Source organism: Sander vitreus, chromosome 5 (assembly GCF_031162955.1).
Source record: "Sander vitreus isolate 19-12246 chromosome 5, sanVit1, whole genome shotgun sequence".
Classification (NCBI taxonomy): domain Eukaryota; kingdom Metazoa; phylum Chordata; class Actinopteri; order Perciformes; family Percidae; genus Sander; species Sander vitreus.
Genome location: NC_135859.1, coordinates 30,882,813 through 30,900,936, shown reverse-complemented (window position 1 = coordinate 30,900,936; position 18,124 = coordinate 30,882,813). Strand labels below are relative to the sequence as shown.

The window sequence follows — 18,124 nt, the reverse complement described above, 5'->3', positions numbered from 1 at the left end:
GCGTGGTGAGATGACTCTTCAGGTTGATATTCAGTTTCTACAGAGATTGAAGGTGTGGCGAAACACTTTTCCGGTTCAAACTAAAATCAGGTGAGCTTTTCTTTGGTCTCTTTAACTCTAGCTAATGTATTGTCTTACAGTGCACTTGTTTTGTGTTTAACTGTTGGTGTAGTAACAGATTAATAAAGGTTTAGAGCAGAGGTTATTACACAGGTGATACTTTTCTCACGAACTCATCATTAGGCCTAACCTGAGTAAAATCTTAATGTATTATTCTAACACTTTAATGTAAGAAGGAATCGCAGTGCATTTATATCGCTTACTCACGACTTGACAGCTGACAGCAAGTTGAATATGAAATATGTTAAATTTCCTGTTGTATCACTAAACAAACTTCAATAGTCTTATATGGGGAGTTTAAGTACGACGCTGAAGTTGGCTTCCGATTCGTAGCTTCCGATTCGGCAATTAAGGGGAAATTTAAGGGGAACTTAAAACTGTCCGATTCAGCAGGGAAACACAATTTACGTTACTGAGTGACTGATCCTCCGTTTTTTGAACCTATTACTGTATTGAAAGAGTGTTAGTCATTGAGGTAAATTATTAATTATGTCTAAAGCACACTTTTAGGTTTGAAAATGAAAAAAAAAAAAACAGTAAAATCTCCCTTTATTGTACTTTCACAAATAGAATAAAGCTTTCACAAATCTGAAAGTGTGTTTTTAAGACTCTTAAGCCTCTCTGGGATAATCTAGTCCAGATTTGACAAGTCTAGGTATAGTGGGTTTGGATCTGGACCTGCTACACAGACATCAAATAAAATATGAAACATTATAGAGCTGCAATAGATCATATATCACACATTTTATAAAAATGAAAAGAAAATACTATAAGAAAGTGCTATGAGGTCACGATTACATTAACTTACTACTTGACAGAAGGAATATGCGGGCCATTTGTTAAAATGAAGTGAGCTCTGCGATTAATTTCAGAATTTATTTATTATTTAAAAAAAATCAGTTTAAGATTAAGTCTAAATCTAAGATTAAATATGCTGTAACATAGCAACAAGACAACTGTAAACTCACGTAATGCCTTAACTAAACATGCTCTAACTCATTAAAAGGAATAATAAACAGCAGACAGGGTAAACTGACACAATAGTACATACTAAACATAATGCATTGCCATAGTAGGAACAAACTTTATGAAGAGAGTTTGGTGAGAGTACATCATGAAAAGAGCTTTCCGCCATTAAATAACAAGAAAGCTTCAGAATGTGTTGTATTTTTTATTTTTTTGTTACAGAGGAACTTCCTGTTGTCATCATGTCTTTATGGGTGAGCCAAGTTCTGTGTTTTTATTGTATTTATTTTATGATATGGTTTTGACTGATCGTACATTTTAAACAAAACTGTTAAACCTCCTGCAGGATGACTTGGAGTCTCTTGTGAGTTCACCTTCTTCCTTCACAGCAAAAGTAGGTCCAACTAAAACGTTACATTTCAGGCCTGACTGTGACATCTGTTAAATAACAAAAGAAATAGAAAAAGAAATAGAAAAACAATACAAACTGTCTGTTCCTCAGACTGGGGAGAGAGGAACTATCAAGCCCATACCCAACTTTAATGCAGGAGACGATGCTAAGGCTCTGAAGAAGGCCATGAAAGGACTTGGTACAAATACACACACACACACACACACACACACACACACACACACACACATTAGCCTATATAAACATGTAGTCGTTCCAGGATACACAAATGAACATATTTTCAGTAAATGACCGAGGATGCCTCTAAAACTAAAATACAGTGAGTCTCTGTACAATTTTGAGACTAACTTAGTATGCTAACATGCTAAATTTACGATAGTAATATGCTAAATGAAGTATTCATAATAATCATAATTATATATTTCAATATGGGGCAATTTTGTACACACTCAAAGAAGCCTTACTTGCTATTTTAGCACCACTAGCAACATGGTGACTGTGAACATGGTAAAACATCAGCATGTAGTCCTATAGTTAAACATCAAACATATGTTAGCTACATTACAGTATGTGTAGGTATGTAAACATTCAATTCAATTTTATTTATAATGTGAAATCATAACAGAAGTTATCTCAAGACACTTTACAGTAGGTTTTAACCACATCCTACAGTTTAACAAACTAGAGACCCAACGATTTCCCCCCAAAAACAAACATTTGGCCCGACCGTAGTGGGGAAAACGTCCTTTTACAGTTTTTTTTCAACTGCTTACACACACAATCTTTTCATGTCACACGATTTTTGAAACCTCTCACTCAAAGTGCAAAATTACACAGCAAATCTCCAAAACCATCAGCTATTTCTCAGCCTTTCACTCATACTTTCAATTGCATAAAACACTTTTTTTAAAACATTACACACAATTCTCTACCTAAGACACAAAAATCTAACAGGAAGTGACTTGCTTTCCTTTTCTAAACACAACCAATCAAAATGCTACACTTATTTACACACACACTCCTCACATTTGCAAACACATTATGTCATAACTGAACACTAAACAATCACTGCTTTAGTATAGGCCTATACAGACGTCAAAGGTCAGTTTACCTGTTTTGAACAATGGATGCCAACAATAGACAGAGAGCAAGGGTAGGAGGAGGGAGAGACAGGGGACGACAATAAGGAGGAGGAGGAGGAGGAGGAGGAGGAGGGAAGAAGAGAAAGAAGGAGAGCCATCTCAGGGCCACACTTATTCATCATGTGATCAACCACAGATTGAGTAGCTTTACAGTGGCGTCCATACTGCATGCAACTATCTAATGACTATTTCAGCATTACAAATCAATCAGACTTTGTTTTGCACAAAGTGCATACAATCCCCCCCCCCTCCCCGCCCCGACACACAAGCACGCACAAACACACACAACACACACAAACACACACACACACACACACACACAAACATATTCTTTAATCTAAAAATGATACCTTTGGTTTACATTTGTTTGTACTTTTGTTTTCTTGTTTCATGCTACTGTATACAACACTGTGCTACTCTTACAAACATAATATTTTGCCCAATAAATATTTTCTTTTTTACTGTAACATTACATTGTTTTTTTACAGTGCACTTTTCAAACACTTTCAGCAGATTACTTTCCGTCTTGAACGTTGTAAATGTAGATATAAGCCTATGAAAGACAAAAGAGCTTTAGATTTAGAACAACAGTGTGTACATGGTATATCCAAAAATGTACTATTATGAAAAAAGTGTTTGCCATTTGATGCAAATGCTTCATTTTGAGATGTGTTTATGTTATTTTGAATGCAGTGTTTCATTTTGAAGGAGATGTGAGGCATTTTGCATTTTGTGTGTGCAGTTTTGGGAATCGTGTGTAGAGTTTTGAAAAAAGGAGACATAGTTTTGAAAACGTGTGTAAGCAGTTGGAAAAAACTGTAACAAACCTCAGGCAGACCCTGGCTCTTGGTGAGCGGCCTGTTTTACCAAATATGGATGTGGTGAATGTGTATGTGTATATACTTTGTTCATGTTTATTCATGTCCCTCCTCACTTTTCTTTTATAAATGTTCAGGCACCGATGAGAAGACTTTGATTGACGTTTTGACCCATCGAAGCAGCGCTCAGAGGCAGCTCATCTGTGAAGCTTATCAGAAAGACACTGGCAAAGTAAGATATCTGTCATAACGAGTGTTCTTATAGTTGGACCCACGTGGCAGACAGAAGACTCTGAAGCCGTAACTTAGAAGTGAACAAAAAGAGTTTTGTTGCTCCAGAAAAGTTCATCAAAAATACAGAGGCAGTCTTGAGCGACGTCTTATGGCTCTGACACACCAACCCGATTATCGGCCTTCGGACAGTCTGGCGAGGTCGGGGAATCGAGTCTGTTCCGTGTGTGCCGTGCCGTCGTCAGTCGGAGGAGGAGGAGGAGCCATAGGCATCCATTTTGGCCGATTTGACTTGTTGAATCGGCCAGTGGGCAGTCGGACTCAATGACCAATCTGATTGGTAAAGTGCTAGCCCTTTACTAGCGAATCAGCGCTTCTTCCACAAGAAGAAGCCCGAGAGCTGACAACGCCAGTATCTTCTTATTACTAGCCATCGTATTTTCTTCCGTTCAACGAATAATGACAACAACGATCCTTCTTGACTACTATCAACACTCTCTGATGAAAACAATGACTGACGACAGCGTGCTCTGTGTTTACTAGGTCTAGAGAGATGTTCTTTCATTTCCGGTTTTCATTTTTTGGGCGACAATACAGATTTGTTACGGAGACGTATTACATCTTGCGCACGCGCAGAACGTAAGCTTAAGTCGGCGTCGCTTCGGTGTGTTCCGAGGCACTTTTTTGAGAGACGGGAGCCGACTGATCAGTCCGACTGCCTTTTCTGCCGACGGTCAGCCATCTGGTTGGTGTGTCAGAGCCTTTAACTGGAGTGGAGCTGGGCAGAGAGAGTCAGTAGGTGGAATTCCTGGAGGCTGGTGAGGGCAGGTTGGAAATGGCTGGAGACAGAGTCTGAGGAACAGGACATGGAGATGGGATCAGGATGAAACGGAGAACATGGTAAAAAAGTGAAGATTCTTAGAAGCCGGGACAGTTTCTCATGTGGGTAAACGGACGATCTGGCGAAGAGTGGGGAGCTGAACAAGGCTTTTATGCAGAGTGGACTGAAGGTGGCGTGATTGCAGATTACAGGCAGGTGGTTTGATAGATAGATAGATAATTATTGTCCCATGAGGGAGATTTATTTTCACTGTTTCATGCACAGACAAATACATCAACAGATAACATAAAGATGCATCGTTAGCAGTTGCAGTTCACTTCCTTTATACGCTCCCTGACACCTGATATTCTTTTTTTTTATTGTGAATCTTTCAACCAGGGCATCCCTTTCTATGATTTAAGGTCCAACTGATATTTGTATTTATTTATTTATTTTAAATATCATCTTGTGCAGCTTTAACATGACAAATAGTTGCCCCAGTTACTGCGTGTGCTCTGGTAACATGCCTGTGATTGGCTGTAGGCCAGACCTGGGTGTATTTGCATGGGTGTAGTTGTGTGTGAGTGTGCCTTTGTTTGAAAAGTAAAACAGGTTTTGTTTTCGTCATATAGACATTAGTGAAGGACCTGAAAGGAGAAACCAGCGGTAACTTTGAGGAGCTGCTGGTGGCGCTCGTCACCCCTCCTGCAGTGTTCGACTGCCAAGAAGTGATCCGGGCCACAAAAGTTGGTGTTTCTGAGTTTTATTTTACATTACATTTATACTATGTGAAGTATATACGCACAGATCAAGTGATGATTAAGTTAAGTTTAGTCTGTTCATAACATAAGGGATGTTTGTTCCCTGGTGAAAAAATCTTATTAAAGGAGAATTCCGTCCGATTTTTACCTGAATCTAGCAGGCCGGCTAGCAGGCCGAGCTAGCTACCGGCAGGATCGAGACAGGTGACGGTACAAACTTTGAATTTAAACGGTTTCTTCACAATGTCTGAGTTGAAAATGCATCTTGTTTTCACGTAAGGGCCCTGTTCATGTTGCACAGACATTTTAATTGCGTTTGTGTCTGTTAAGAGGCACAAAGGCACACTTTATAAGATGCCCCGACAACTGGCATTTTAGCTAACTGGGAGCTCTGGACGTAGCTGCAGCAACTCCAGTTTGCTAGCACTGATTTTGCTCATTTTTTTTCCTATCTACAGTACTCAGAGATATATAGCGATCAAGATTCAGGTAAAAATCGGCCGGAATTCTCCTTTAAGGAAAGACAGGTTATCATTAATTATTATTGAAATAATTTGTTGTTCATTAATTGTCGTTCATGATGTAAATGCCATTCAGACAGTGAGCTCCATGTGTAAAGTAACTGTGTGACGTTGCAGGGAGCTGGGACAACAGAAAACGTCTTGATTGAAATCTTTGCCTCCAGATCCAACGAGCAAATCAAAGCTCTCTCTGATGCCTATTTCAACGGTAAAGATAGCAACTGAACAGCCTTAATTCCTAAGACCCTTCACCTATTGTCTGGCCCTTTTTGAAAGTAGGAATTTCTTGTTTTGGGATTGGTTTTCTTTTCAAATATCTGAATCATGAGTTTGTTTTGGATGTTTTCTTCCACAGAAACAAAGAAGAAGTTGACCGAAGATCTGAAGGGTGAAGTTTCCGGAGACTTTTCCAAAGCGCTGCTCCTCCTGGCCGAGGTTTGTCATCACAATAGAAACAGCAACAACTGTGAACAGTGTGCCCAGATACAGAATTATAAGACCTGTGAAGTGAAGACCGTGTGGAGTTAGATGGATATTTGCAGAGATAATAAAGTAAAACCTCCCAGTCTGAATTAAACTAACAAGTTCTTGATTATTCTTGTAAGAATCTGCTCCCATTTGCTTCTTACATATCACATTTCCCTTTTTATTCTTTTCCTCTGACAGAAATGAATATGTATACACAAATATGAATATAAAAATGAGATAAAATGAAAATAATAGTTAAAAAATAAAACGACACAAGAGGAAAATGGGCAAAAATGGCAAAAGGAGCGCACATATCTATACTGGTGAGGGTGAACTGCACAAAACAAGTCCCTTCATCACATTCTTCGACTTAACAGTCATTATACAGCAATTACTAAACATAAAAGGGATAATAAACAAGTTCTGTTGGTTTGAACAAGGAGTGTCTGCACAACAGGATTTTGGAAATGTAAAGCCACTGATGGGAGCCTAGTTTGAGTGTTTGAAAAGGGATGTAAGGCTTAAAATGAGTGGAACAGAGTGCCTGGTCTTATTATTATTAATTTTTTTCCAGGGCAAGAGGGCCACGGACACCACAGTAAATACAGAGAAGGCAAAAGAAGACGCCAAGGTGCAGTATATGATGCACGTTTGAACTGGTTTCAAAGGGAAATAGTTTTTCGATGTACTGTGCTGGCTCTCTTTGCGATGAGTATATTATTATTTTTGTTCTGTACAGACACTTTACAATGCTGGGGAGAAGAAGTTTGGCACCGATGAATCTAAATTCATTGAAATCCTCTGCCAGAGAAGTATACCTCAACTGAGACAAAGTATGTCACGCTTAACTTATAATGTGTTTAACCTGGACTCGAATGAAGTTCTTACAATAGATGGTCAATATAGAATGATCGGAAATGTAAAGTGAGACTTTTTCTTCCGTGTAGCTCTTGTTGAATACAAGAACATCAGTGGAAAGACTCTGCAGCAAAGCATCGAAGGAGAGATGTCGGGGAAGCTGGAGGAGCTACTGGTGGCGATCGGTATGCGCTTAAACTTTTAATTGTTTTAATTTCATATACACTATATGGCCCAAAGTATGTGGACTAAATCTTGTGGAAAGTCTTCACAGAATGGCAGCACATTAATGGCCATGTTTTTCTAATAATATGTTCAACAGTCACATATGGTAGTAATTGTGGGTTGACTACATACTTTTGGTCATGTAGTGTATATCTCCACGTCGAGAGTGAATTTACTTTGTTAGAGAAACAAATCTGTACATTGTCATATCATTTTCTCTTTCTCTTGTAGCAAAAAGAGTTGTATAAATGCTATTTCTAACCACAATGTAGTATTCAACTTGTGCTACTCCTTCAGTGAAATGTGTGAAGAGCGTACCGACCTACTTTGCTGAACACCTGTACGTGAGCATGAAGGTGAATATTCTGTTTATATTGCATCCAGTATCCAGTTCATAGCAACATAGTTATGTTAAGAAGTTATGTGAAGAAAGTACATCATCAGTGTCTGTGTACTTTATGTATGTATGTATGTATGTATGTATGTATGTATGCACTATTTTGTGTTGAACTATTTAAAAAGCAGATATTGTTTGTTTGTCCAAGACAAATTTTCTTTGGGACAATAAAATCTTATCGTATCCCATAATATGAAGCTGTTCAGCATATAGATGTATAGATGCCCCACCGTTTACTGTATGGTTGCTGAATTATTACCGCACTTTTTGTGCACTAAAGGGAATGTCAATCAAACTGTTATTGATTTATATACTCTGTGCGTGTGTGTGCGTGTGTGTGTGTGTGTGTGTGTGTGTGTGTGTGTGTGTGTGTGTGTGTGTTATCAGGGTGGTGGAACAGACGAGCAGACTCTGACCCGGATCATGGTGAGCCGTTCCGAGATCGATCTGTTGGACATCAGAGCCGAGTTCAAGAAACTCTACAAATACTCACTGCACTCTGCCATCAAGGTGAGGAACTACTCTTATCAAAGTTTGAATGAAAGTATCTATAGTATATTAAGTGTATATTTAGTATTTAATATAACCAGTTGCACCCTGGATCCTTGCATGGGTTTTGTCTACAGTACAGCAACATTAATTCACTACAAACTGAGTGTGATCAGAGGATTTGACAGAGCCTGATCTGCTTTGTTCTGGATTTACGGTTTCATGAGTCATCAGAGTTTGAAGGATGATCTCACAGATTGCAACTGACAACAGCTTGATTTTATTTGGCAAGCCACTTTGATATCTGTGAAGCCAAATATATATATATATATATATATATATATATATATATATATATATATATATATATATATATATATATATATATATAATGCAATAGCCAGACTGTACTGAGACAAAATGATCTGCTAGATAGGGCTGTTGGAAAATGGAAAGGGGCCTGAACATCTCTTCATTTTACACACAACTAATATGTTACTAACATTTGGAATAACATTTAATGAGACTTTATTAACCCTTTAGAAAACACTCAAAAACCTATTTATTGGTGAGCTATATGTCTTCTGAACGCCCCATATGGAAAAGGTTTCCTGGATGTTTTCTATCGGCTCTTTTATTTTGCATCTTGTGGTTGCACAGGTGGATTTGGGACACTAGTTCTCAAACAAAATATTTAGAGATTCAAAAAAAGACACCACCCACCTGTTGCAGCCCCAGAGGCAAATAAAAAGGAAGCTATTATATGTCCAAGGTGGTAAATTAAAGCCCATATCCAGCCAATCACTTGGTAATTACAGCTGCAGCTGGTAAGTTTGTACGTTAGCTCAGCCTCTCTGACAAGTAACTATCATTTGGAGGGATTATTGGAATTTTAGTCACACAAATCTTTCCCAGAGGTACTTTCTATTCTGGGGTAGGGGAAGGAAACGGTCTGGCTTGTTTGTATTTCTTTAAACCAATAACAACCGTCCTGGGCAAGAGGGGAGGGACATCCGGCGTGTCTCTCACTCGCCGGATGTCAGGCTCTGTCCCAGCAATGTACATCCATTGAGCCAGACTACCTTCAAGCTAATAAAATAAATAGCGTAAATAAAGTAATGTAGAAATACCTCAAAGTTGTACTTAAGTAAATGTACTTAGTTAGATTCCAACACTGCTGGTCAGTGTGATTGTAAGACACTTTTCTCCTGGCTTGTGTTGCTGTGTCCTCCAGTCAGATCTGTCGGACAGCTATGGGGAGTGTGTGAACACCATCTGTGGAGGAGACGACTAACGCTTGAGTTCTACCGTACACTACGCCGAGGAGAAATCTGCCTCCTCTTGAACTCACGCTGTTGTTCTCTGATACTTCTAATTTACTCTCAACTTCAAATTACTACCCAATAACTTGTTTTGCAGACAGCATTTAAAAACAGACGTCATGTGAAATTATGGAAGGACAGTGAAAAGTCTGGAGAGGCATGCAGATCATCAAAGATTGATTTTTTTTTTTTGTAAATGAAAACGTTGATCTGAAGTTTTAATACAAAATTCTGTTTTGTTTCAGTCTGATTGCGGAGGGGAATATGAAAAGACTCTGCTTCAAATTTGTGGAGGAGATGACTAGCATCGACATGTTTTTTCCATGCATACATGCTTTTTTTCTGCCTGTGAATAATTCTTAAAATATTGAAGATTTTGACCAAAAAAAATGCTAGCGCAAACTTAAAAATAAGCAGTAGTGCAGAAAGTACACAGTAAAAAGTGGCTTTTATAAGATATTAATGAGTTTATCCTTGCTGAAAATCTCCATAAAAGAAGATACACTTGTGTACATGTGTAATGTTTATCCATTGTGTTATTAAATCAATGTGACAGTTTACATTTGCATCAGAAGGCTACCGTTTTGATATATTTGCCAATGAATAAAAACATGATAGATGTCATTTCTGATAATGGGTTTGAGTTTTTTTTTTATAACTTTCTGATTGGGTAAATTGTTATCATTTAGGATTAACAATTATTAATTAACAAATTAATAAATACATCAATAAAAATAATCATTAAATAATGACATGAATGCTTTATTCGGTAAATGTATCATTCATCAAATGGTTTTCTTAGTTTTTTTAATAAATTTGTTTATTGGAACACATCAAATTACATAAATCTTGTACGTTTACATGTGTGACCATCATTAATTCTTACATTTTTTAAATCAAACACATGTAGAAAAAGGTAGAGAAGTAAGAAAGAAAGAACAAAGGAGAAGAAAGAAGAGAACAATAACAACAACAATAATACAAAAAAAAACACATACAAAACTCAAAATAATTTTCATTATATAATTCAATGACTTGCTTGCATAATGTAGAAAGTGCACAGCATGTCCGCTGAACCTTTGAATTCCACAAATAAAATAGTTCATTCATATTTAGGACGGTTTAAATTCATGTGGTTCCCTATAATTAGTACCAAATTACATCATTCTTTACAGGAAACTTCCTGGGAAATAATAAGAAAACATTTGTAAATGGCTGCCCCCTAAAACAAAGCTTCACCACACCAGTAAAAGCACTAATTAAAACAGATTGTATTGTATTTGTATTACATTACAAATATGTGGAAATAAGTGTAAGGAGAAGATATTACTGTAGTGTGCAGTGTGTACTTAGAAATCAAATAATTAACTTCTTAACACAGTAATGTGGCTGTTGAAGTCCTGTCAGTAACAAGATGAATTACTACATTTGATCTTGTGTCACTCTTCGTCTTTATCATTATCATATTCAGCTCTTTACTCTTCTGCCTCCCTCCTTAATCTGTGTAACTTCCAGAAAGAACAATAAAAAAAACTCCCCATAAACAGCTGGTGAAATTGTTTGTTTTTAGAATTGTCTTCACTCGCCGGCACATTAACAGTCTGGTAGTCCATCAAAGTCACCAGCAGGGGGCAGCACTGACTCAGCAGCAGCTTTGGAAATGTCTGCAGGTCTACAGACCCCAGGGGGCTTTAGGAGGCTTACAGAGGCCATGTAGGGGGGAAACTCTAAACCATGGAAAATAATGGAAGTGTTTGCTTCACTTAATCATTACAAGAGATCTAAAACAAAATATGGCGTTTAAAAAAGCCTATTACTTTCCACCACTGCATCAGATTTTTTCTTAATGGATTCAGATGACATCCGTTGTTTTCAGAAAGAATCAACAACTGTCCATTAGAACACTGTGTTCATTTATCAGTCTCTTCTATGTATATCCGTTGTGGCTGACTTGGGTGGGGAACACAGGCTGAATGCACTCTGGGCCTTGGCATACTCTGTTGAACACAGATCTCATTAGAAGAATGAATGCGTAATAAGCACATAGAAAACAGACATGGGAGTTTTGAAGATCTAAGAGCTAGTTTTGAGGTCCCCAGGACATCCTTTTTCTTGTATCTGCGCTTAAGATCAGCCCTAAAATGTTATGGAGTGCCATGGGGAAACAGTCTTGAGCCGCACCCAGTCATTAAATGGTTTGTTGATTTTCCTGTGAGATGATTAGCATCCAAGATCTATGCTAAACTGATGCAAGTATCCATAGGAGAACTCCCAATAGCAATGAAATGGGAGCGAGAGCTGAGCCCGGAGGGGAACGCAATTAATTGGGAGACAGCCTGGGACAACATTTCCCATTGTTCCAAGAACCCAAATCACCAGCAGATCCACTTTAACATATGTCATAGGACATATTGGACTCCTCAGAAGAGATACGTCTCTAAAGTCGTTCCCACTCCCTATTGCACGTTCTGCCAACCTGAACAAACTGGAACTTTTCTGCATATGGTCTGGAGTGTGAACAGATGCATGAGTTCTGGAATAAAACAACATCAATAATATCTGATGTGATAGGATGTCGAATTCCTACTGACCCGATTGTTTTGTTACTTAATGACGACTCAAATTACACCCGCTTGGGAGACAGAAGAAAGTTTGGCAAGCTGGCTCAACCACAACCAAGAAAATGATAGCTCAATGCTGGCTCCCCCCCCACTCGCTTTGTATAAAACAGTGGTTTGCGTATTTTCTAGACATATTTATGCTTGAGTTCTCTACAGCAAGGATTAACAAAGCCAAGTCATCGACTATAGATCTATGGAAAAACCTAACAGCACAAATATCAGTCCTAATGACCTCAGCATCACAAGAATTAAAGGAGACTGACTAGTCAAGGTGTGATTTGTTTGTTTTGTTTTCCTCAAGACCGCAGAGGGTGGGGGGTGGGAGATAAAAATAATAAAAAGTTGATCTACAAAAAAAAAAGAAAACAGACAAAGGTTCTTAGGTCAAAGGTCAGAGCTGTTTCCTGACAGTAGACGCAACTAAATAATCTATAATAGGAATGAAATATTGGATGCTGATGACCTCGGGGCTGTTATAATTCCTTAAAATTGCAAATGGGAAACAATGCACAATACTAAAACGGGCTCAATTGATCCATCACAGAAGAACAGGTGTTTTTTTAAATCAATACGACTCATTAGCAGCAGCCTTGTGATCAATGATGCAGCACGGCCTTGTGAAGAGAGAGAATATCTGCACACATATAGCTGCAGTAATTCAGGCACATCTGACGATTGAAAGCCCCGAACCAAACAGTGGAGTCAAAGGTATAAATGAAGAAGAAATTTATTTCAGACATATCAAAAAATAAATCCAAACAAAACATCAAAGAAATGTACAAATAAGTTAAATAAGCAAAACATTCAATAACCAATTAGAAACATTAACCAACATAGACATGTCTGAAAAGGAGTAGGAAGAAGTTTACACTTATTTAATCCTACCCCTTTTCCATAGCTCAGTAATTCATTATTATTTATTTATTTTTTAACTTCCCTTTCTGACCCTTAGTACTTAGTACTAATAGTATCATTTATATATGTGTAGAAAATGTGAGAAAACCATCAGAAAGGGTCTGCTATTGGGAAAGTGGAGCATAATGACAGCAGAACCAAACAGCTTGTTTTCCTCTTTGTAAATCTAAAGAGTAAAGTTTAGCTGCTAAAAAAAAAGCAATGAAGTTAAACAATATCTGGTTCCTTTCAGGCAAATTAAAGTAACTTAAGATACTTGTTTGGCAAAATGGGAACGCCCGTCGAGAGCATACTGTATCCTCAGATGATTAAATGATTAACTTCCATCTAAAATAATGAAATTCAGATAACTTTAATTCATTTAACAACTAAATGCTGCCTCTTCATGTTTAGTTTGCACTGTGGGAGCACCCTCTACTACTACTAATGACCTAAGAGGCTAGGTTCATGTGGTAAAAAACAATCAGAGATTTATTTGGGTCGAAAGCCACTGAGGGATAGACAAGCAGCAGGACTTTGTTAGGACTATTAGCAGCAGCTTTCTGAATGAGCTGAAAAACCCCATTACAGACCAATACATTAATCTAACCTGCTGGGTATTAAAGCATTTATTAAGTTAAGTTCTGCCTGGACATGAACCCTCTGAGAGGCAATATAATGTTTCATAAATTCCTGGATATTTTATTTATGCTGTTAAAAAACATCAGCTACAGTCTCTCACCCCCGCCAAATGAAATCTATTCAGCATCTTTCTGGGGCACCTCATGTCTTTATGTCTTTTAGTCCTGCAGGGAGCCGACAGTTAAACTCAGACACACTCACAAACTATTGAGGTAGATGAGAGCCTGAAGGCAAAGCAATTTGCTTCATTAAAGCCGAAGTAATCACCCAGACTCCTCCACTCTGCTCTCCCCAACAACCCCCCGCACCTCCCTCTTTATCTGAACTGAAGGAAAACAGGAAGAGAGGCTGCAGGCCTACATTTATACATCTTTATATTCTGACAGCTTCACATCCCCTGTATGTGTGTGTGTGTGTGTGTGTGTGTGTGTGTGTGTGTGTGTGTGTGTGTGTGTGTGTGTGTGTGTGTGTGTGTGTGTGTACAGTATGACAGTAAAACAGGATGTTTTCAGCACACAAAATATTTATAGACACTGTTTTCACGAGCCATGTTGTGTGACCTATTTAGGCAGACTGTTAAAAAAATGTTAAATGTTTTCACAATAAGCAATTATTCATGCAGATAAAAATGTTTGTAAGTCATTAATACATGATTTGATGTATTAATGATGTGCAGCCTTGTCTCATTAAATAGGGTCAATGGGGTGGCTTCCTTCCTGGCTAATTAAAGAGCTGACTGTAGGTAACAAACAGTGTTGGAAGAGGATATACACAAACCAAAGTAATCCTTCACTTAAAGGAGGCTCACTGTGTTCCAAACTATGTTTTTTTTTTTTATTAAAGGAATACTAAATTCTCATTTGTATTTCAGTTACTCACCCCAAGTTGCCTTGAATTCTTGAAAAAAACTGAGAAACGAAGAATCCAAAAACGGAGAAAAGCTTTAATGCTTTAAGTAAAATGGGGGGTCAGGTACAGCAAAACTGAGATAGTGTTGTTTAAATGGCTGTTGTGTTTTATGTTAATCCTATACTGAACTTTTAGTGACCTTGTGCATTTTTCTCATGCCCTAATCACATTCCCTCAGACATTCCTACATAGACTGATAGCTTTGTTATCATACTAGTAAAGACTTGTGTTTTTGCATTACTGTAGTTCTTTGTATCAGACTGCATGAAGCCTCTAATTTGTGACTGTATCTTCTGTGAAAATGTGTGCTCTCACAGTGGCGCTCCAGCAAAGAAAATGACACTCACAGGGAAAAAGTATAAGAAATGTAGGCCAAGTTCATCCGCGCTCGCTGCGCTTCAGACTCCAAACTGGTGTGTGATGCCAAGTGTAAAGTGTAACAGACCAGAATTCAAGAGCAGAGCTTTTATCCCCTCTGACACAAATCCAGGTGTAAGGTTGTCTGTGAAATTTCCCCAATTATATTTTTCCCATGTGAAGAGTTCCATTCAGAAGTACAGCATAGACAAGCTCCACAGTCTTCCTGGGGGTTTATTGAGGACACAGGAATTTCATCAACACCTTAAACAGTCAATTTCTCCCTTAAATTTCCCCTTTACATGTCTATGAAGCTGCAAAATCCCTTGTAATTGCAGCGATTGTATGACTGTGTCACCTACTGTACAGCCTGTTGTTCCAAAACTTCCACCAAGACTCGGGCGGCATTTGAGAATTTCAAAAATGCACATCATTTTGTGTAAGAGCTTTGCCTTTAGTATCCTTGTAATTATCTTCTGACCCCTTAGATTAATCTTGAGATGCATTTTGGGTTTTGGACCTACTGTACAAGTTAGGAACAACTGGTTTAAGAAGTTGTAGCAAATGGCTTGTTTGTCTAAGTAGTTTTTGTTATATTTGCCATGTGAGACATGTGTCCAAGACAAACTTCCTCTCCAGGTCTGGTAAACTTGACCACATCATATTTCATTTGGCGTTTCAGGTCAGAGGTGGCAAAGGTGGATGAGTTTAAATATCTGGGGTCAACTGTTCAAAGTAACGGGGAGTGTGGAAGAGAGGTGAAGAAGAGTGCAGGCAGAATAGAGCCGGTGGAGAAGAGTGTCAAGAGTGATTTGCGACAGAAGGGTACTAGCAAGAGTGAAAAGGAAAGTTAACGCATGGTAGTAAAACCAGCTATGGTGTATGGTGTGGAGTAGGGGTGTAAACCACACATTTTATCACGATACAATATTATTTAGATTCTTTGGACAACGATACATTATTTACTGTACTGATATCAAAAAGTCTGCCACGATACTATTTTGATTCAATTCAGGGGCCTGCGAACGATACGAGACGACACATAAGCCCATTTAACACAATCAGTTACATTTATATATATTTATAAAAAGCAACTAAAATATGATTTGACAATTTCATTACTAAGCTCTTCCAGATATGTATCGACATTTTCACTTTGTAACGATAATATTGGATCATTGATGACTGAATTAATATATAGTGCTATAGATCGATGTATCGTTACACCACTTGCGGTGGCACTGATGAAAACAGAAAAGGTGGCAGAGTTGAAGGTGGCAGAGTGTGGAAATTCTAAGTTTTTTGTTGGGAGTGACGAGAGGATAGACAGGAATAGGAATGGGTATACTGTATTAGAGGGAGATAAAGCAAGAGAGGCGAGATTGATATGGTTTGGACAGGGTATATCGGGTGAAGGATGCTGAAGATGGAGCTGTTAGGCAAGAGGAAATGTGGAAGGCCAAAGAGGAGGTTGGCGTGACAGTAGGAAAATGCGGGGGACAGGAAGAGATGAAAACAGATGACAGTAGCAGCCAAACAAAGAAGTTTCAGGTCAGTTCACTTCAGCCAATAACTCATAGAGAAGCCAACACCAATTGGGAGACTCTCCTTAGCAGCGTCTTTAACTTCCAAGAGGTCAGAGGTCAACTTTCTGGCCAAAGACACTCCAGTAGGATGGATTTTTGTTAATGCATCTACTTGCTGAACGATGATCTACCTGTACTGTACGTTTTATGTGCATTTGTGTATTCAAGCACCAACAGGTGGCAGCATATACCTCACATGCAGCCAGACAACGATCAGTGTGTCAGAGAGGAAAGATCCCCCTCCTCCAGAAACAGGATGTGTCCAGACATAGGGGTTGATCCTGCTCTGCTCCTCCTCATCTCTTATGTAATCCCTATCTCAGCCATGTGCTCCCCCCATAACCACTGACCTGAATGTGGTAATTGTGACAGTTACTTGCAGAAGTAGATTTCTTTTCTTTTTTTTTTTTTTTTTTTTATCTCTAGTAGGCTAAATAACAAGAGAGGCAACTTTGGGTGATGTTGCACTTGAGTTGGACTACAAAGGAATGAAAGTGTGTAGCATTATGAGGTGGATTCTCCAGCCAACACACATACATGCCTTTGTTCATAAAGCCTGTAGTTCACAGAGGCAGCTGTCATACTTCCTCATTAGCAGTGTCAGGTGAAAAATTACATTGTATTTTCCACTGTGGAGGGTTAGGGAGTGCGGTGAGGTAGTACTACTGAGGAAGTAATAGACCAGCAATGTTTAACAGGAAGAACAAAGACACAGTTTTGATAAGGATCTTTAATAATGAACAAGATGATAAATGTAACACATTACTCTAGTGTAGCCTGAGGTTTGTTTATTTCTCCATGCACTGCATTCTTTCCAGCATGTTGTCTGCTCTCCTTCCTCATTCAGGCTACCACTTAATAGATGAGTATTGTCTGGGTGCTTCTTATGGAAGCACATTGCCACCAAGAGAGGGAAAATGTTCATTAAAATGTTATAGCATTGAAAAAAGGACTTGTGGTAAGTCAGAATATATGTAGACTTGTGTTTCATCATCAGTTCTTGCTCTGCCTGTTTGGACTTGGATGCTTCAGGAACTGTTTTGTATGGACTTGGGGGTGACAAGTATTTTAGGGAGAAATCAACCATTTAGATTTTTGAATATGTGGTCTATTTGTCAGGGTGAGACCGATTGGTGATCTCGGTCACTAGCAGCCCAGCTCATCAGTATCCATCTTCATCCCGGTGAGGACAGCCGTTCGTTACCCTCTATGTCCATACTCAGAAATAGACATACAGCTAAAAACAAGGACAACACAGCTGGACAAAGGTAGAACATAAACATTTGACTACTATGTACAGATATAATTATATATAAAAGTATATACATATATAAAACCAACAAACAACAATGACATTTTTAGACAGTAAGACAATAGTGCAATGGTGCAGAGTGCATAGGGTGCTGGAATAAATACGGAATGATTAATGTAACAGGTGGCTTCGCAGTACAGTGTGCTTAGGTTACATGACAAACAATAGAAATATATAATATTATTTTACAGGTACAGTGGATGTTTGTGTTACAATGTTTTGTGTTATTTTATCACACAACAGGTTTACAGGT

The 18,124-nt window shown here is 38.4% G+C and overlaps 1 protein-coding gene across 2 annotated transcripts; it reads left to right on the top strand.

Moving 5' to 3' along the window:
- Window positions 1–13: 13 nt before the first annotated feature.
- Window positions 14–10,174, top strand: anxa3a (annexin A3a). Of its 2 annotated transcripts, none has more exons than XM_078251453.1 (14): window positions 14–90; window positions 1,309–1,340; window positions 1,433–1,480; window positions 1,589–1,676; window positions 3,596–3,690; window positions 5,142–5,255; window positions 5,909–5,999; window positions 6,147–6,226; window positions 6,834–6,890; window positions 6,999–7,092; window positions 7,207–7,302; window positions 7,640–7,698; window positions 8,127–8,249; window positions 9,796–10,174. In XM_078251453.1, exons 2-14 carry the CDS (start codon window positions 1,329–1,331, stop codon window positions 9,853–9,855), a joined length of 1,017 nt encoding a protein of 338 aa, XP_078107579.1. In that variant the 5' UTR covers window positions 14–90; window positions 1,309–1,328; the 3' UTR covers window positions 9,856–10,174. The 2 variants fall into 2 exon arrangements, with proteins under 2 accessions (XP_078107579.1, XP_078107578.1); XM_078251452.1 differs by having other exon boundaries at window positions 9,463–10,174.
- Window positions 10,175–18,124: the final 7,950 nt, after the last annotated feature.

Bases quoted from the DNA above. Each gene is read 5' to 3' on its own strand.
- anxa3a (XM_078251453.1), top strand. The intron at 1,481-1,588 runs GTAGGTCCAACT...TCTGTTCCTCAG, and splicing joins CTTCTTCCTTCACAGCAAAA to ACTGGGGAGAGAGGAACTAT. The intron at 6,891-6,998 runs GTGCAGTATATG...TGTTCTGTACAG, and splicing joins AGGCAAAAGAAGACGCCAAG to ACACTTTACAATGCTGGGGA.